Raw genomic sequence first — 20,457 nt, forward strand, 5'->3', positions numbered from 1 at the left:
CAGCAATATAAATATATAACAATACATCATTACAAGCAAATTAATTCATGCCAACACTTACTATCCAAATATAAGCAACTTGAAACTCTCACACATTTCATTTGTGTGCATTCAGCTATACATGCTTGGCAATAAATAAAGAAATAAACAAACAAACAAGGAGGTAGAAAGGGGGCAGGTGTCCAGGGGAAAAAACCGTTTGGCAATCCTGTGTTGGATTTTGTGGAATCTAGTGTGTTTTGACCATATGTGATTTTGGCTTTATGCACTATTCCTGGAACATAACCCAAGCATAAGTTGAGAATCACCTGTAATTCCTTTTGATAATGTGGCTATGGTGGTGCTTTCAATTCATCATGAAATAAACTATCAAGCATTGAAGCACACTGATTGATATGAAACACTGAATCCCTCCAATGCAGTCTGATATTAGCAATGATATAACCAGATCATCTCTGTCAGGGGTTCAGGAGCAGAGGCAAGGGCAAGGGAGGAAACAGAGAGCGAGGGGGAGGAGGCAGAAGAAAAGATGAGTGATGACGACGACCCGAGATCTCCGAGTCTTTCCAGTGAATCAGAAGATTCACAGAAAGGAGCACCAGTGGTCAGGGCAAGGGGGGAGCCTAGGGGGACACCCCAGGAAGATAGAGCCAGAGGGGACTCAGAGGAGAGCAGTTGGAAATCGGGACCAGCGTCACAGCCAGAGAGCAGGGAAGAGGAGGAGCGCCAGAGATCAAGCGCTGGCAGCTCGCAACAGGGGGGAGGGCACGAGTCAGGAGTGGCCACACCTCCATCGGGGAGCGAAGAAACGGTCAGACGGAAAGTGGAAGGTTGGGCGCGCGCGCCAAGTTCAAATGCACAGGAAAGTGACGCAGTAGGCAGCCAGGAAAGGGAGCCAGGTCCTAAAGCCCGGCGCAAGGAGACAGGGAGTTCTGGGGGGTCGGCGTCAGAAGAATCCCGGAAGGAAGAGACCCCGGGGGGCAGAGGGACCCAGAGGAGAGCAGTCAGGCGGAAAAGGTGGAGCAGGGCTAGGATATTAAGTTGGTGCACAAGGGGCGGAGACTCAGACGGAGCTTCGCCGATCTAGCCATTAGACGTAGAGTTGCACGCAGCAGCTTGGGAATGGAAACTGTAACTCAATAAAGACTTTTACTTAATGACCGCTGGCTAGCGTGATCCTCTGTGAGCTAGGATCTTGAAGCAGCTCTGACAGTAAGCTCCGTCTCATAAAATTGTGGGCATCTACAGCCTCGAGGAGAGGAGAGAAGCAGGTGCCTACTAGCTAGCTCACGAACGGCAGACAACATGACGGCTGAGCAGCAGATAGAGGAACTCAGAAAAGCAGTGTCACAACTGAATGCCGAGGCTCTCGCATCCAGGAAGAGAGAGGAGGAGGCAGCTGCCGCCTGCAGGGATCTCCAGGTCAGGTTGGACATGCTTACGAAGCACGGGCAACTGACACCCAGACAGGAGGGAATTGGGTTGGCGAGACGAACAGGCGGTCTGGTCTCTCACTTCGATGGGAACCTGCAGCAGTACCCCAACTTTAGAGCAGATGTAATGTGCGCACTGGAACTGCTGAAAAAAGACTTTAGAGATGAGCAAGAGAAAGTGGGGTTCATCATGTCCCATTTGCATGGGGAAGCTAAAGCATGGCTGCGCAATTTGTGGAGGGATAAGGATGCGGCGCTCCAAAATGCGGATGCCTTTATTAAAGCGATGGATGGGTGTTTCTTATCAAGCATTGACGTGGATCTTGCTCGGCAGCAGATACATGGACTGAAACAAGGGAGGGCCAGCGTAAGGCAGTATCATGCCCGCTTTTTCGCTTTGGTCAGTGCTCTGGAATGGGACAGGGATTCGGCTCCTGTAAGAGACCTGTTTTGGGAGGGATTGCACGGCTCTGTTAAAGATGAAATTGCGAGGGGGGAGAGACCCCGGACCATGCAGGAGATCGTTCAGAGGGCGCTAGCCGTGGGGGTGCGGCTGGAAGAACGTCCGTGGAGCAGGGACGAGGGGCGTGGAGGGCGCGAACCAGCCAGGGGCTCCTCCTTCCTTCCCAGAGAAGCAGCGCGTGCGCAATCCACGCCTCCGCCAGGAGGAGGAGTGGAACCTATGGAGGTTGGAAGTGCAAGGGCTCAATCAGCAGCCAGAGCCCTAGCACCGACAACAGTGAAAGCGAAGCCTCCTAGAGGGAACAGGAAGTGTTACATCTGCGAGGATCCAGGGCATATGGCGAAAGAGTGTCCCCGGAGGCTCCACAAGCACACTGCAGCCTCAGCAATGGTAACTGCAGCAACGCAACAAGGAGGACCACAGCAGGGAAACGACGATGTCTGGCTGGAGGAAGAGGCAATGGGGCCCAGCCAGACGTGTCAGTGAAGAAGTCCCCGGAGATTTCACAGCCCATGGACCCCCTCCTGCCCAAACCAGTAGTGAGGCTCACCGCATCGCTCCAGCTGCCCAATGGAATCACCATGGACGTGCCGCTCACCATTGACTCGGGAAGCAATGCGGACTTTATAGGGCAAGACTTTGTTGACCGGCACGCTATACAGTTGCTGCCGGCCACGCTGCCCCTGCAGGTGGTCACGGTGGATGGCAGGGAGCTGCTAGGGGGGCAAGTGGTGAAGCAGACGCCACCAATGGTGATGCGCCTTGGGAATCACAAGGAAATCATCAGCTTCAACGTCACTCAACTATCGGACACGCCCATTGTATTGGGCATGAGTTGGCTGGACAAGCACAGCCCAACGCTGGCTTGGTACCAGAGGCAGCTGACCTTCGGCTCTTCCTTTTGTGCTGAACACTGCATCGTCCCCCGGCAGGAAGGAGAGGAAGAGGAGACACAGCTGCTGCTAGGCACGCTGCAAGCGATTCCCCACAAGTACGCAGAATTTTTGGAGGTTTTCTGCGAGAAGGAGGCAGACAGGCTACCCCCCCACAGACCATATGACTGCAAAATTGACCTGCTGCCGGGGGCGGCGCTGCCTAAAGGGAAGCTGTATTCCATGTCTGAGGACAAACTGCAGGAACTCAAAGAGTTCATAGATCATAATTTGGAGCGCGGTTTCATCCGGGAGTCCAAGGCAGCGGGGGGCAGTCCTGTATTCTTTGTTAAGAAGCGGGACACGCCCCAAAAAAGACTTGTGGTGGACTATCGCATCTTAAACAGTGTGACCAAGCCATCGGACTTCCCCATGCCCCGAATCGACGACCTCCTCGCAAAGGTACGGAAGGGCAGCGTGTTCACCAAGTTAGACCTGCGAGGGGCGTACAACCTCATTCGCATGCGGGAAGGGGATGAGTGGAAGACAGCCATGTTCACGCCGCTGGGCACCTACGAATATAGAGTTATGCCTTTTGGATTGCAAAATGGCTCCCACGTTTTTCAAGCATTCATGCATCACGTGTTGGCGGGGCTCCTCTACAAGACGTGCGTCTGTTTCTTAGATGACATCCTGATCTTTTCGGAATCGCAGCAGGAGCATGACAGACACGTCAAAGAAGTGCTAAGCAGGCTACAGCAGCATAGGCTCTACGCCAAGCTGGAGAAGTGCCAATTCGACGTGACAGAGGTGGATTTTCTGGGCTACAAGTTGTCTGACAAGGGGCTCGCCATGGACAGCGCCAAGGTTCGAGCGGTGTTGGACTGGAAGAGCCCACGCAACCGGAAGGAGGTCCAACGGTTTGTCGGCTTCGCGAACTTCTATCGCAAGTTTATCAAAGGCTTCGCTATGCAGACAGCGGCAATCACGGACACGCTTAGCTCCAAAAAAAAAGAAGTTCATCTGGACAGAGCAGGCGGAGCAGTCCTTTCAGGCACTCAAGCGTCTCTTCGCGTCGGAAGAGCAGCTGCTGCATGTCGACCCCAGCAGGCCGATGAGGGTGGAGACAGACGCCTCGGACAGAGCCGTGGGAGCAGTCCTGCTGCAGAAAGACCCGCAGGGGGTTTGGCGGCCGGGAGCGTTTTACTCCAGGAAGCTCAGCAAGTCCGAACAGAACTACACCATCTGGGACAGGGAGTTGCTGGCCATTCATGCAGCATTCAAAGCATGGAGGCACTTCCTGATCGGCGCCAAGCACACGGTGCAGGTCTGCACGGACCACAAGAATCTGGAGCACTGGCGCACGGCACAGTTCCTGAACCAAAGGCAGATACGTTGGGCTGAGTTCTTTGCGAACTTTAACTTCCGAATAGAGTATGTCCCGGGGGACACCAACATCATGGCGGACGCTCTCTCTCGTAAGCCACAATATCTGGAGGACGCCAAGCCAGCGGCCGCCATGCACATCTTCGCACCAACAGTGTGGGCGTGCGCTGCGGCAACAGTGGACCTGGAGGCGGTGCGGCGAGCGTTGCAGGATGACTCCTTCGCGCAAGCGAAGATGGCAGAGGTGCACAGGGGCACGGCAGCGACCGACGAGTTCCAGCTGCGAGATGGATTGCTCATCCGTAAAGGAGCCATCTACGTGCCGGGAGACGAACTTCGCGCCAAGGTACTGCAGCAGCTGCACGACGCGCCCACTGCTGGGCACTTTGGCAAGGAGAAGACGGTGGAATTAGTCGCCAGGGACTTCTGGTGGCCTGGAATGAGAGGGGAGGTCGCGGACTACGTGGCGAGGTGTGACACCTGCCAGAGGGCCAAACCGGTGCACAAACCACCGGCCGGACTGTTGGAACCGCTGCAAACTCCGGTCGAACCATGGGAGAGGGTGGCCCTGGACTTTGTCACGGATCTGCCCAGCTCGAGGGGCAAGACGGCCGTGCTGGTGGTGGTGGACTTGTTCTCCAAGATGGCACATTTCATTCCGTGTGCCAAGGTGGCCACGGCGGAGCAAACCGCCAAACTGTTCATAGACCACGTGTTCAAGGTTCACGGTCTGCCACGGTCTATACTGTCCGACTGGGGGCGACAGTTCATCTCGAATTTCTGGCAGAAGCTGATGGGCTTCCTGAACATCAAGATCAACCTGGCGTCGGCGAGACACCCGCAGACCAATGGGCAGGCGGAGCGGGTCAATGCCATCATGCAGCAGTACCTGAGATGTTATGCGAATCAACAGCCTGCGACGTGGGTGGATTACCTGCCGCTCGCCGAGTTTGCCTACAACAACACGAAGCACGTGTCCACGGGGGTCACGCCGTTCTTCGCTAACAACGGGAGGCACCCCAGAACCTTCCCGGGACTGGAAAGGATGGGGGAGGGGGAGCCGCAGACAGCAGATGCGTTCGCGTCGGAGTTGCAGGAGGTCCACGATCAGCTGCAGCGACACCTGGAGCTGGCCAAACATGCATACAAGGTGCAAGCGGACAAACACAGAAGGGTTGGCGAAGAGATCCATGTGGGAGACTGGGTCTGGTTAGCAGCCCACGCAGTGCCGGCCAGGTCGTTGGCCAAGAAGAAGCTGGGGCATAAGCAACTGGGGCCCTACCAAGTCGAAGAGCAGGTCAACCCGGTGGCTTTCAGGCTGGCGCTTCCGGAGGGTTCCAGAATGCATCCGGTGTTCCACAGATCGGTGCTCACCCCCTACAAGGCACCGCACAGGTTTCAGGAACCCGGAACGGCACCGAGTCCGCTCAGAGAAGGAACCGGGCACGCGGGAGTGGCACAGAAGGAACGCATCAACGAAGTCACGGAGATTTTGGACTCCAGATGGGGGGAAGAAGGGGTAGAATACCTTCTCGCCAAGGAGGGCACCCCGGCCAGTGCGAACAGCTGGGTGCCGGGCTACGCCTTGGACGAACCTCTGCTCAAAGACGAGTTTCATGCCCTCTTCCCACATAGACCAATGCCAGCAGAATTTTTCGACGACTGGCTTTTCACGCCAACGCTTTCTGCCAGCACGTTCCGGGGGTTCGACTCGGACGAGGACCCGATACGAGACGCCCGTTCCCCGGAGGGGTCACCCTCGGGATCTGCCTCAGAACCCTCGTATTGGTGGGATGATAGACCAGAGGAGCAGTGGCGCAGGAAGTGGCAGGAAGGTCCAGGACGAGCAACGCCGCCAGGAGGAAGTGAGGGAGAGACGGACATGGACGTTTTCGGGGACGACCCTGGTTTCGAGCACGGCGGCACAGAGATGGAAGCGGAGGTGACCGTCGTCGACGAGAGCAGGGAGGCAGAACCGGGAGACTTCAGATGGAGGCCCGCCACGGGAAGCGAACTGTATCCGACGTTCGTCCCTCTGACACAGCAGCACCCAGTTCCCGCACAGGAAGGAGGGGAGGGGGGAAGGGGGGGCTTCGAGGGGGGATGGATGTCAGGGGTTCAGGAGCAGAGGCAAGGGCAAGGGAGGAAACAGAGAGCGAGGGGGAGGAGGCAGAAGAAAAGATGAGTGATGACGACGACCCGAGATCTCCGAGTCTTTCCAGTGAATCAGAAGATTCACAGAAAGGAACACCAGTGGTCAGGGCAAGGGGGGAGCCTAGGGGGACACCCCAGGAAGATAGAGCCAGAGGGGACTCAGAGGAGAGCAGTTGGAAATCGGGACCAGCGTCACAGCCAGAGAGCAGGGAAGAGGAGGAGCGCCAGAGATCAAGCGCTGGCAGCTCGCAACAGGGGGGAGGGCACGAGTCAGGAGTGGCCACACCTCCATCGGGGAGCGAAGAAACGGTCAGACGGAAAGTGGAAGGTTGGGCGCGCGCGCCAAGTTCAAATGCACAGGAAAGTGACGCAGTAGGCAGCCAGGAAAGGGAGCCAGGTCCTAAAGCAAGGAGACAGGGAGTTCCGGGGGGTCAGCGTCAGAAGAATCCCGGAAGGAAGAGACCCCGGGGGGCAGAGGGACCCAGAGGAGAGCAGTCAGGCGGAAAAGGTGGAGCAGGGCTAGGATATTAAGTTGGTGCACAAGGGGCGGAGACTCAGACGGAGCTTCGCCGATCTAGCCATTAGACGTAGAGTTGCACGCAGCAGCTTGGGAATGGAAACTGTAACTCAATAAAGACTTTTACTTAATGACCGCTGGCTAGCGTGATCCTCTGTGAGCTAGGATCTTGAAGCAGCTCTGACAATCTCCCTTCCAGGGCTTTCTGTGTCCTCCTCCTATGCCCTTCCCCCAGGTGCAACTTGGGGTTTCAGACTTGGGGTGCAATGCATTGCAGGCAGGCAGGACTGGCAAACAGCTACTAACATGTTTGAAAGAGGTGTGTCTGGCTCTGCTTTGCTTGCCTTCCACAAGAACCAACTCCAGGGGGCCGTGGGTGCTTGGGCAGCCACAATAATATAATTGTGGGGGCAGGGCACCCACAAAGTCAATGAGAAAAGCCGGCAGGCGGCAGCAGAGAGAAGCAGTTCAGCTCTGCACTCTGCAGCCAGCGAGCAAAGCATCCTTTTCCAGGGGTCTCAGAGTCTCTCCGCTTCTGAGTCTGAGCCTCTCCCTGTGGAAAAGGGTGACTCACTGGCACAGTATTAAGCCCTTCACGGCCTAGGACCCTCGTACCTACGGGACCGCCTCTCCCGGTATGCCCCACGGAAGACCTTAAGGTCTACACATAGCAACACCCTAGAGGTCCTGGGCCCTAAGGAAGTCAGATTGGCTTCAACCAGAGCCAGGGCCTTTTCAACTTTGGCTCCGGCCTGGTGGAACGCTCTGCCTCATGAGACCAGGGCCCTGCAGGATCTGATTTCTTTCGGCAGGGCCTGTAAGACAGAGTTGTTCCGCCTGGCCTTTGGCTTGGAGTCAATTTGATTCCCTCCCCCTCTTTCTTTCTTTTTTCCTTTCTCCTCCTGTGAAGAGGCTGCATTTTAATGTTTTAATGTTGTATTTTAATCTTGCTTTTAAGTTGTATTTTAATCAACTTGTTTTTATAATTGGTTGCTATCCGTCCTGAGCCTGGTCTTGGCTGGGGAGGGCAGGGTATAAATAAAATTTATTATTATTATTATTCACTTAACATATAATTAGATAAATAGTCTTAGTCTCAGTCAATTTTATTGCACATAGCCAAAGGCTGCCACAATGCACACAGAATTATTTGACAATTAAAAGAAAATATACTGAATTGATTAAAAAAAAGACTTAAAACATTTATATTATCAAAACATTACGTACTCTAAACAAAGCTATAAAAATACCCCAATGTACAAATAAAAACATTAAACAATAAAATTCATAAGCTAAAATCATCACATGGTCACTAATGTTAAAAACAATATCGATTAGTACAGTGTGCAATTTATACTCAGAGTTTGGTGACAAAGATAGAGCATAGCCTGAGGTAGATAGATAGGATCAAATAAATTCATCACCTTTACAGTTAATGGCTACCTTGGCTATATAATTTGCTCTAATTTTCCTAGCAGCAGTTGCAAAAAGTGCTACCCGCCAGGTCACACAATTTCTTCTGCACATATGACAATAATCTAGTATGGCTAGGGCAACTCAGTCAGATGGGCAGGGTGCAAATTTGTTGTTGTTGTTGTAGTATCACTTTTGCTCAACTTAGTCTCGAGTTTTCAAATTCTACACGTGGGGTTCCCCAATTTTGGTCCCCTGGTCTGTTCCTCTCCAGCACATTGATACACAATAACAAAGCAGGAAATAGGGAGATAAAACCAGGGGTGAGGTGGGGGTGGATTTCAGCCACTAAAGAAGTTCTACTGCAGATTATTTGGAGGATGCTCCTTTTTTTTTGTCCCAACTACTGCACACAAGTGCATCATCTGGGAAACGGTGAGGGGTTTTTTAACTACCATCCTGTTTTGTTTTGGTATAACTTCAGTTTAGTTTAAGCTACTAAAACATGCATTGTTTTGTGCAATGTTTTTAGCTTGAACTGTCGGATTTGTTTCCTCATTAATATTGTGATTTCTTCTGGTTGTTTCTAATATTTTTTTTGAATTATTATTTGCCATTTGATATGTTGTGATCCAGTTTGGGCGCAGTTTTAGGGCAAGTTAGCCATATAAATAAACAGATGTGTCAAACGAGTCACAGTGATTGATCCCCAGGGGAGCATGAAGATTATGGCCAGATGGTTGATCAAGAATCTGTGGGGAATCAGGCTGTGGTACAGCAAGGCACAGAAAATTATAATCTCATAGTGCCTGTGGCCATTGCAGAGTCTTTAAGCATTCAATTTATTGAACTCATAATTTATGCAAGAGAGAGGTTTGTATCTAAGAAGATATTGCTGGGTATCAACTGTCAAAATTGAATATTTAAGGATCAGGTGCCAGCTTTAGCTTTTACAGTCAAATGTTCCTTTGTGTTCAGATCAGGCCTCAGCACAATAATGTAGCACTTGGGAATGAAGATGCAGCCCAGAAGCCCAGCACTAGAAGCCAAGGTAGAGAAGATCTGCACAGCTACCATGTATTTCCCCTTTGTGCTCAGGTAGGTGGGCACAAAGGAGACCCAAACGCTGCAGAAGACCAGCATGCTGAAGGTGATCAGCTTGGCTTCATTGAAGGCCCCAGGCAGCTTCCTGGCCACGAAAGCCACCGTGAAGCAGATGGAGGCCAGGAAGCCCATGTAACCCAGGGCAGCATAAAACATGGCAACAGACCCTTCATTGCATTGCAGGATGATCTCTGCAGTCTGGGAGTGCTTGTCGGAGTCTGGGAATGGGGGAGAGATCCCCAGCCAGATGGTACAGATGACAATTTGGACACTGGAACAGGAAACGACAATGGAGTTGGCCAGACTCTTCCCCAGCCATCTCTTCACTCTGTTCCCTGGCTTTGTGGCCAGGAAGGCCAGCACCACAGTGATGTTTTTTGCCAACACAGAGGAAACAGCAACTGAGAATATAATGCTAAAGGCTGCTTGTTGGAGAAGGCAGGTCACTTTCCCTGGCTGGCCGATGAACAGGAAGGAGGACAAAAATGAAAGCAAGAGGGAGATGAGGAGGATATAGGAGAGGTCCCGGTTGTTGGCTTTGACTATGGGAGTTTTCATGTATTTAATGAAGATTCCTAAAATGAAGCTTGTGGTTAATGACAATAAAAGGGCAACGGAAACCAGAAGGATCCCCAAAGATTCTTCATAGGCCAGGAAGGTGATAATCTTGGGAATACATTGATCCCGTTCCTTGTTTGGATGGTGATCTTCTGGGCATTTGGTGCAATGGTCTGCATCTGAGAAGGAGAAAAAGTCTTTTCATCTCCATCACTTATATCTGTAACTCTCTTGTGCCATACAGCATTTTGAGAGAAGATAATGTGGAGGAGGTAACAAAATTAGAATATGCAACAAAGGAGGAAAATGTTAATTGATTTATTTAACCTCTACATGTGTATCCAAAAGAGATTGATGTGACACACAAGGCACTTTTCAATTTTTGTTTCCAAAATAACCTTGTGATGTAGGTAACATTGACAGGCAAAGACCTCCCCACAGAGGTGCACAGAGGTTCTGCATCCTGCTATCATAATTACAAATAAATCTTTTTTAAAAAATCACTGCTGGTCAGTTATTCTTAATAAATTTTTTAATTCACTTTCTTTTGGGTGTGCTTTGGTTCTTTGATCACTGAAGACTTGGTTTGAAATAGCAACAGGAATACATGGTGCATAGAGCATGGTGAGCCCTCTCCCTGCTCCCTGCTTTGTACCCCAGGTATAACTTCATTTCTGTTGTTCCTTTAAACTCATTTTTGGTAACTAATTAATTAATGAAGGTGAATAATAACGGAAAGGATGCAGATTACACCCAGCTCTACCTCTCTTTTAAATCAGAACCAGTGAAGGCAGTGAAGGTCCTGTGTGAGTGCCTGGAGGCGGTTGGAGGATGGATGGCGGCTAACAGATTGAGGTTGAATCCTGACAAGACAGAAGTACTGTTTTGGGGGGACAGGGGAGGGCGGGTGTGGAAGACTCCCTGGTCCTGAATGGGGTAACTGTGCCCCTGAAGGACCAGGTGCGCAGCCTGGGAGTCATTTTGGACTCACAGCTGTCCATGGAGGCGCAGGTTAATTCTGTGTTCAGGGCGGCTGTCTACCAGCTCCATCTGGTACACAGGCTGAGGCCCTACCTGCCTGCGACTTTCTTGCCAGAGTGCTGCATGCTCTAGTTATCTGGACTACTGCAATGCGCTCTATGTGGGGCTACCTTTGAAGGTGATGCGGAAACTGCAAGTAATCCAGAATGTGGCAAGTAGACTGGTGACTGGGAGTGGCCGCCGGGACCACATAACACCAGTCCTGAGAGATCTGCATTGGCTCCCAGTACATTTCCAAGTACAATTCAAAGTGTTGGTGCTGACCTTTAAAGCACTAAACGGCCTCAATCCTGTATACCTGAAGGAGCGACTCCACCCCCATCGTTCAGCCCGGACACTGAGATCCAGCACCAAGGGCCTTCTAGCGATTCCCTCATTGTGAGAAGTGAGATTACAGGGAACCAGACAGAGGGCCTTCTCGGTAATGGCACCCGCCCTGTGGAATGCCCTCCCTTCAGATGTGAAGGAAATAAGTAGTTATCATATCTTTAAAAGACATCTGAAGGCAGCCCTGTTTAGAGATGTTTTAATGTTTAATGCTGTGTTGTTTTTAACACGTGATTGAAAGCCACCCAGACTGGCTGGGGAAACTCAGTCAGATGGGCAGGGTATAAATAAATTATTATTATTATTATTATTATTATTATTATTATTATTATTATTATTATTAGGATCCAGATTCAAAAATGTCAGAATCTTCACAGAAGGAGTCTCTGAGTAAATCTCTGACCTGTTCTTATTCTCCCAAGGAATGCCCTCTCCCTTGGAATCAGGTAAAGGAAAAGGACCCCTGGACGGTTAAGTACAGCCAAATTCAACTATGGAGTACGGTACTGATCTCCACTTTCAGGCCGAGAGAGCCGGCATTTGTCCACAGACAGCTTTCCGGGTCATGTGGCCAGCATGAATAAACTGCTTTTGGTGCAATGGGACATCGTGATGGAAACCAGCGCACACGGAAACGCTGCTTACCTTTCCGCCACAGTGGTACCTATTTATCTATTTATCTTTACCTTTTTTACCTATTTATCTATGTGTGCTTATAGGCTTTCAAACTGCTAGGTTGACAGGAGCTGGGACAGAGCAATGGGAGCTCACCCCATCGTGGGGATTCAAACCGCTGACCTTACAATCAGAAGCCCAATAGGCTCAGTGAATACTGAATTTTATTATTTCGGTCACAGACCAATTCCAGCCCACATACAATATCAAGGAAGTCATAAAACACAATAGGGATACATTTGAATTTGCAATTAGGTATAACAGGGACACTCCTGCCAACCTAGCAGTTCGAAAGCACATCAAAGTGCAAGTAGATAAATTCTGGCGGGAAGGTAAACGGCGTTTCCGTGTGCTGCTCTGGTTCACCAGAAGCGGCTTAGTCATGCTGGCCACATGACCCAGAAGCTGTATGCCGGCTCCCTCAGCCAGTAAAATGAGATGAGCGCCGCAAACCCAGAGTCGGCCACAACTGGACCTAATGGTCAGGGGTCCCTTTACCTTTACTTATAACAGGGACAATACAGATATAGCAACAGTTTAAAAAGATATAAATTAAAACTTAATCACTAACATATAATCTAAAATTATCATTTAAAACCTGAATCATTATGATAGCACAGCTTGTTCCCTAAGTTTTATGGCAAGCGGACAGAAGTTGGCTACCCTTGACGTCATCTCAGGATCCTTGTCAGTGGTTTAGACCACAGCGTCACCCTCATCGCCCCGCCCTTGGAATCACCCACCTTCCTGAGTGGAGATGGTCCCTTCCGCACATGGAACACAAGAGTAGCAGCAAACTGGCTCTCCTTCTTGAACTACCTTGGCATATCCAGGGTGGCAGCTTCCGGTACACCTGGAGCGAGGCACAGCCTAATAACCAAGACAAGCAGAAAGTGTTAGGAGCACCTGTGCCGATGGAATTATTTCATAGAGTTTGCAAAGCATCCAGCAAGATCCCTAGTCCCATTGACCCCGTTCATTTATTTCTGGGGAAGCACTTTCTTTCCTTTTTTAGAAAAGGGCATGGCAGGGAAAACCGTTTAGTGTGTTTGCTTCTTTGTCTCAACATTGTTATCTCTACCTTCTATACAGAGGACAAAATAAGGCAAAAACAAATCCAGAATAACAGCAGTAAGGAAATAGTGGCAACAAACAAGACTGATGCAATGCAGCAATTGTACATGCAATATCCTGAAGACAATAACATTAAAAAATGTTAACGTTAAAAATGACTCCTGGATTATTACGTTTTCAAAGGTGCTTTGAGTACTGGCAAAGAAGGGGTGATATGAACCTCTTCTCAGTATTCTGCTTTGTCCATTTTCCTTCTTCCCTTCCTTCTAATCTGAATAGAACTTCATACCAATTGCCTCTTGGAGTCTGAAATGTGGATTTCTTAAATTCAAGGATTTGAGCCATCTGCCATGTTCCTAACTGCTGCGTGCAATCTCCTGGGGATACAATTTGGGGTGTTAGAGAAAAGTGGTCTACTCTGTTTCCTGGGAGAAAGAAAGAGATAAATGCTGTTTTTCCTCCCCAAATAAACAGAGAGGAACCTGGCTGGGAAATGCTGCTTATATTGTCTCAGGTTCCTGGGGCTCCAGTATTTCCTTGAGTGCCCCAGATTCCTCTCTGGTCTGTCTGGCAGCATTTACTGGGTTCTTAAGACATAATTGGTCCAGCTTAGAAGAAGAAGAAGAGTTTTGATTTGATATTCCGCTTTATCACTACCTGAAGGAGTCTCAAAGCGGCTAACAATCTCCTTTCCCTTCCTCCCCCACAACAAACACTCTGTGAGGTGAGTGGGGCTGAGAGACTTCAGAGAAGTGTGACTAGCCCAAGGCCACCCAGCAGCTGCATGTGGAGGAGCGGAGACGCGAACCCGGTTCACCAGATTACAAGTCCACCGCTCTTAACCACTACACTGTGAAGGGTTTCAGAACTTACAGGGTTAACAGTTCTGAGTGACGTTCTGAATGACATCTCACATCATGAGGTGTGGCTAAGTTCACATACGGGAATCTTACTGTGTGTTAGTTCTCTGTCTGTTCTGTTCGGAGGAGGAGGAGAGATGTGTGCGTTGTCGCCGGGTGTTTGAAGCTGTTTTTACGATGTTATGCTACACGATTAAAGGCTGTTGGAGATAAGAGGACAGTCTGCGTGTGTTCTGATTTATTACCCACACAATGCAATCACTTCTGACCGCTGTGTTCACTCGGCTAAACCGGCCAAAGAGGCAGGAGGACGTTTTCGATCGGCACAGACAGCTTGCAGGCGCAGCGAAAGTGTGCCGGGCTCCATTTTGGCCCTCTTGGCCGCCATATACACTACACTGGCTCTCAACCTTACAAGGCTGTTGTGCAGCAGTTGCACTATCAGGCTCTCCTAGCCTCATCCCTCTGTTATATCCTCATACCTTGTTAAACTGCTTGGGCCACTCAATGGCTTCTGGGTTAATGGCGAACTTTAGGCCAGTAGAAGTCACTCTCTCCAGACTCCCAATTTTCACTCTAACACAGGACCCATTAGGGTACATCACCCAGTTATCAATATCAAAGTCAGCTGGCAGCTCCCCATTCTCATCCAAACATAGTCTGCCCATGGAAGTATTTGAACACTGGATTTCTCTTAAGAAAGGGTGAAGCTGGAATGACAGGGGGAACATCAGCATTAAGAAAGCAATATGGAAGACTGTGACCAGAAGATCTGTGTGCCCACTCAGTCTACATTCCAGGTGCTTAATTGTTGATGGGCAGCTTAAACACCCAGCGGATTGGGATATGAGATTTCATCCCTGAATAAGAAACCTGTATCTATTCCAAGAAGACTTGCTAAGCTGTATAAGACTGAATCAGATAAGTGTTGGAGATGTAATGAGACTGAGGGTACATTCTATCATATGTGGTGGACCTGTAAAAGGGTAAAAGAGTATTGGGAAATAATTCATAATGAACTGGGGGGAAATGTTTAAAAGTACTTTAAAAAAAACAAACCAGAGTCCTTTTTGTTGGGGATAACTCAGGCAGAAATTCCCAGGTGTCAAAAAAAGGTTATTTATGTTTGCCACTACTGCAGACTCTGTTTTGTTAGCCCCAAAATGGAAAACAAGTGAGGTCTCAACTAAAGAATGGCAACTTAAGTTGATGGAATATGCACAGCTTGCAGAATTAACATATAGAATAAGAGAACAAGAACAACATACATTTAGAGAAGATTGGAAAACGTTTATTGAATATATGGGGGGGGATTGTGTATACTTGAAAACGTTGGCAGCATTAAGATAAATTCCACAGTGTAAATAATTTTTGATGGATGTAATAATGGAATGCTGAATGGTTTAGTTCATATAAAATATGCAGGGATTTATGTTGTGCAAAATGAATCATGGAAAGAGAGGAAGGGACGTCATTGCTATTTTAAGGTTGTTTAAGTGAATTTTCTAAAATGTAAAACAGAAATTTAATAAAAATCTCTCTAATGGTACCAAAGAGGAACCACAAGATATGGAAGTATCATATGGCATAACCAAAGTGAGCCAAAATGTTCACCTTAACCAGAACCCTTACAAATTGGATTTCCTTCAGAAACGGGGAAGGAAAAATCTCGCTTGTAAATTTGATTCCATCATTGGGACAATGGATAGTTTGCCAAAAAAGGAAAAAAGGAAAAGGAAAAGGAAATACCTGCCATTGCCATAACCTTTGATGTTCCAATGTGTCTCCTTTATTTGCCATTAACATCCACCTGGATCTAGATGAATATGCTGCATTTAAAGCCTGAGCCACAGCTTGAATATTGAGGTAAGTGCTGTAGCTGTCTTGAGACAGGGCTCTCTGGAGCTCCTCTTGGGGCAGAGCCTTCAGTTTCTCCTCCTCTGCACATCTTGTCCAACCTCTCACAGACAGCACATGTTTTGAATATGAACAATGAAAAGCTTCCTCCCAAAATTGCTGAAGAAGATGGGAGCCTGGTATGGCGTTGGCACTTCTGCTGCTACTGATCTTGGTTTTCATTACAAAGGATAAAGAACCATGAAAGTGCTGGAAGATATAAGGAGGATAAGACAAATTCAAGTCGATGTCCTGAAAAGCTGTTGTGATCCAGACTTTTGGCCCAATTTGTTTCCCACGTGCTGCTTGAATTGCAATAATTATATTTGATCCCATTTGAGTGGTTATGTAGCAAACACATACATCGACTTGTCTCCAGGTGCCATATGGTTCATTGGGGCTGAACATTTTAATTAGATCCTTTTCTGGAAATCTTTTGGACAAGGCAATGCAAATCCCGCTGCCGATCAGCAGAGGCATTAAGTCACTCACAAATCTTCCTCCAGCATCATTGTCTGGAGCGAGGAGGCCGATCCACGTCCACCCAAAATGCAGGAGCAACTTCACAATGCCCCGATACTGAGCTTCTTCTTTGGGGACCATCCGGTAGACAAATGGGGACTGGGTTTTATCTTCAAGAACCTGAGCCATGAAGGCAAAATTGACCTAGTGAGAAAAGAAAGAATTAAAATCGTAGAATTATAGATTTGGAATGGACCCTGAGGGTCATCTAGTCCTGCAATGCAGGAATCTCAACTACAGTGGTACTGAAGCACGTGAAAGTTAGTGGGTACTTGCTAGGTGCTAAATAAGGATCAGGCAGACTCAGCAATGGAGAATAAGAAGGTGAGGTTTATTGCCAGGCAATAAGGACCCAGTTTGGAATCTCTTCCAAAAGGAACTGGGACCCCGATTGACAGAAATCCAGAGGTCTGTATACCTGAGCAAATCACAGCAAATCATAGATCGATCATGAGACAACCATGAGGGATTCACAATATTGTCAGCGAGAATCAGCCAATCAGCAAGCTGTTGTCACGCTACCAGCTCCTGGTCAAGCACTGGTCAAGCACAGGGTTCTAGTTCTGCTTTCCGATGCTTGTAGTGACGCTCAGTCTAACCTCTCCCCTAATTATGACAGGACAGGGAGTTTTGGAGATTTTGTGGTTTTGCTCTTCCTGTTCTGTGGATTAATTTAGCCTGTATCTGAGGGGAATTTGTACCAGAATCTCTGATTCACGTCTTCCCCTTGTCCAGGGTACACGGATGTTTGTAGGGGAAAGGTCGGCTCCTAACTTTGCTGTTCCAAGCAGTTTGCAGTTAGCTAAGGCACAGTTTCCCTTTGATTCAAAATGGATTATAAAATACTGTAATCCTTGATTATGTGTAAGCATATATGAATATATGTTGAATATATCGATTACTGATAACTGATTATATGGATAGCATAGGGGTAGCCCTTCTTCCTTGCCTCAGTACCTCGGGTTAAGAACTTAATTCGTTCCGGAGGTCCGTACTTAACCTGAAACTGTTCTTAACCTGAAGCACCACTTTAGCTAATGGGGCCTCCTGCTGCCGCTGCGCCGCCAGAGCACGATTTCTGTTCTCATCCTGAAGCAAAATTCTTAACCTGAGGCACTATTGGTTAGTGGAGTCTATAACCTGAAGCGTGTGTAACCTAAAGCATATGTAACCCAAGGTACCACTGTAGATCATAATAGAAACTGATAGTGATTTCCTTTACTTCCAGGAACATATCCTTATTAACCTGAAGTGATTAATATCTAAGAAAATTTGTGCTGGCTGCGACTGGGATAGCTCAATAAGTAGAGCATGAGACTCTTAATCTCAAGTCTCCTGCATTTTAGGGGATTGGACTAAATTAGCTTTCCAACTCTCTAACTGGATGTATGATGGTATTGTGGTCTGAAACATCTGGAAGGTGCTAGATCGGTGAAGGCTGACTTTTGAAAACAAAAAAAGCAGTTTTCCTCATTTTTAATGCCCTCTCTTGACTTCTCTGGAAAAAAAGGTGTCCAAAAAGTGGAATTTTATACAGTTGACATTCTGCTGTGTCCCTCCATGCTGCCACCCTACCTACCTGTGGAATTTTATAGATGCCTAACATGGACGAAATCTGCCTCGAGATTGCAGAATTTCCCCCTTCAAGAACAGCCAGCAGGTTATTCTGTTTCCCACAGTTATAGTTCGGAATATTGCTTTCCACACCTGCAAGCAGATCTATCGTGGCATCAGAAGTAATCCTTTCATCTAAATGGTTCTCATAGAGGTTGTAACCCAGGGTGATGTTGGGTAAGATCCTGGGATCACTGTTGATCTCCTGGATGGTGAACAAGAAGGACAAGATTCGCCAGTACCTGCTGGCAGACAAACTGCAATAAATCAATCAATTTTGAAGCGTTAAACTGCTATCCACCATTTAACAAAAACAAACGTATTTGATCTGCAAATAATAGTTTGGACAGTGTTCTCGAAGCTACAAACATGAGTCTGACCAAACTGCGGGAGGCAGTGGAAGACAGGAGTGCCTGGCGTGCTCTGGTCCAGGGGGTCACGAAGAGTTGGACACGACTAAACAACTAAACAACAACATGCATGAATGCATTTTATTTCTTGAATTTTTACCCCACGTTTTACTCCAAAGATCTCTGCATTCTCCAATAATAATTGGGGATATGTGCTCCATTGCAGGAGCTTAGAAGTGCACATTGTCTTCAAAGAACAAAACTGAGTAAAAATGAACCCCACCCCCAACTCCAAAGACTGGGAAGTTGCAGCAATGCTACTTTCATGGTTTTGGCTGCTTCAGAGGATGTCTGCCTAGATTCCCCAACTGTTTTTCAAAAGTCAACACAGGGGTCAAGCAAGGGCAAGTCCTTTGCCAATGATGACCACTAAGTTGGGGACTAGGAAACAGGGTGTCTCCCTGGTCATTAGAAGCCATTTGAGTTCAGGTACCAAAAACATCAACCAGTCATCATCATCATCATCAACAACATCAACATCATCATTTATTTATACCCCGCCTATCGGCTGGGTTTCCCCAGCCACTCTGGGCAGCTTCCAACAGAATATTAAGATACAATAGTCTATTAAACATTAAAAGGTTCCCTAAACAGGGCTGCCTTCAGATGTCTTCTAAAAGTCTGGTAGTTGTTTTTCTCTTTGACATATGGTGGGAGGGCGTTCCACAGGGCGGGTGCCACTACTGAGAAGGCCCTCTGCCTGGTTCCCTGTAACTTGGCTTCTCGCAGCGAGGGAACTGCCAGAAGGCCCTTGGCGCTGGACCTCAGTCTCTGGGCAGAACGATGGGGGTGGAGACGCTCCTTCAGGTATACTGGGCTGAGGCCGCTTAGGGTTTTAAAAGTCAGCACCAACACTTTGAATTGTGCTTGGAAATGTACTGGGAGCCAGTGTAGGTCTTTCACTGTTATACGGTCTCGGAGGCCGCTCCCAGTCACAAGTCTAGCTGCTGCATTCTGGATTAGTTGTAGTTTCCGGGTCACCTTCAAAGGTAGCCCCACATAGAGCGCATTGCAGTAGTTATGAATGAAATCTGGTCAGCTGAAGGAGTGTGTGAGGAAAAGTTGAATAATTATTTTTCATATTTTGGACATCCAACTCCCCTAATGAGGAAGTCTCCTGCTCTGTATTATGATATGTATTTGTTTTATTCAAAGCCTATTTCTCCTTCTTTCCAGCCAAAAAATGTCACTCAGTGTATTAATTTGCTTAAGACGGTCTGTCATCAGGCTCATAATTCAAAAACACATGGCACGAAAGGGAAAAGGTAGAGATGGAGAAGGAAAGCATTAATTTAGCGAAGAGGAATTTTCACATGGTCTACTGTTGCACTACTGGCAGATTATTGTAATTGTGTGATATAGTGTCAAAATAAAATAAAAGTAAAATAAATAGAAACTTTGCACTTTGGAAATTGCCTGAATTTGGTGTCGCCCGCACCTATCTACCCAAGTTGGAATAATGTTATGCCTCATTTTGATCCCTGATCATTTGCATTATGGTGTTGCCAGAAGAGCACTTCCTGCAAGACCCAGGGAAGCTGAAAATGGAATGGATGGCTGGGAATCTATTGTTGGACTCCAACTCCCACCAGTACCAGCCCAGCCAGCAAGGGATGATGGGAATTTTAATCCAACAATGTCTGGAGGGTCACAGGTTCTGGAGCTTTGAATAGGGGCTATTTGCCTGGTTTAAAAAGCAGCCGTTGGAGAGCTGGTGGAGAAACACAACATCCATCTGCATAGAATTACTTACCCCTTATCCCTGGTTAAGGGGGTCTGGGAAAAGTTGTATGGAAGCTTTCCGAAATAATATTTTGGAGATACAATCCCACTAATGAGGAAGTTTCCAGGCCGGTAGTAACTGAGTGCTTCATGCTGGTCCCGGATCAGATTCAAGGGGCATTTTGCTTTCAGGTTCCTAAAGACTCCAAGGGGCATCATTAGCAACAGAAGCAGCAACAGAAGCAGCAGGGATCTCATTCTGGCCCTGCCTTCTACATCTCTCATATCAGTGGCTCCTCTCACCTCCAGTGAAAGCAGATCAGAAGAAGCAAGCAACTCTTCCAAGACCAAAGCTCTAGTGGTTTTACTGATTTGGGTGTTGTTCTGCTGTGACTTCAGAATTATGTAACATCACA

The 20,457-nt window shown here is 48.1% G+C and overlaps 1 protein-coding gene across 1 annotated transcript; it reads right to left on the reverse strand.

The window, feature by feature from the left end:
• Positions 1-8,975: 8,975 nt before the first annotated feature.
• LOC308579766 (vomeronasal type-2 receptor 26-like) lies at positions 8,976-20,257 on the reverse strand (the record flags this gene model as incomplete). The annotated part of the gene is made up of 6 exons (XM_081180701.1): positions 8,976-10,079; positions 12,687-12,813; positions 14,360-14,587; positions 16,266-16,439; positions 17,875-18,114; positions 20,144-20,257. 6 exons carry the CDS (start codon positions 20,255-20,257, stop codon positions 9,169-9,171), a joined length of 1,794 nt encoding a protein of 597 aa, XP_081036827.1. The 3' UTR covers positions 8,976-9,168.
• Positions 20,258-20,457: the final 200 nt, after the last annotated feature.

This window comes from Podarcis bocagei, assembly GCF_964188305.1.
Source record: "Podarcis bocagei genome assembly, chromosome: 2".
In the NCBI taxonomy this organism is placed as follows: Eukaryota; Metazoa; Chordata; class Lepidosauria; order Squamata; family Lacertidae; genus Podarcis; species Podarcis bocagei.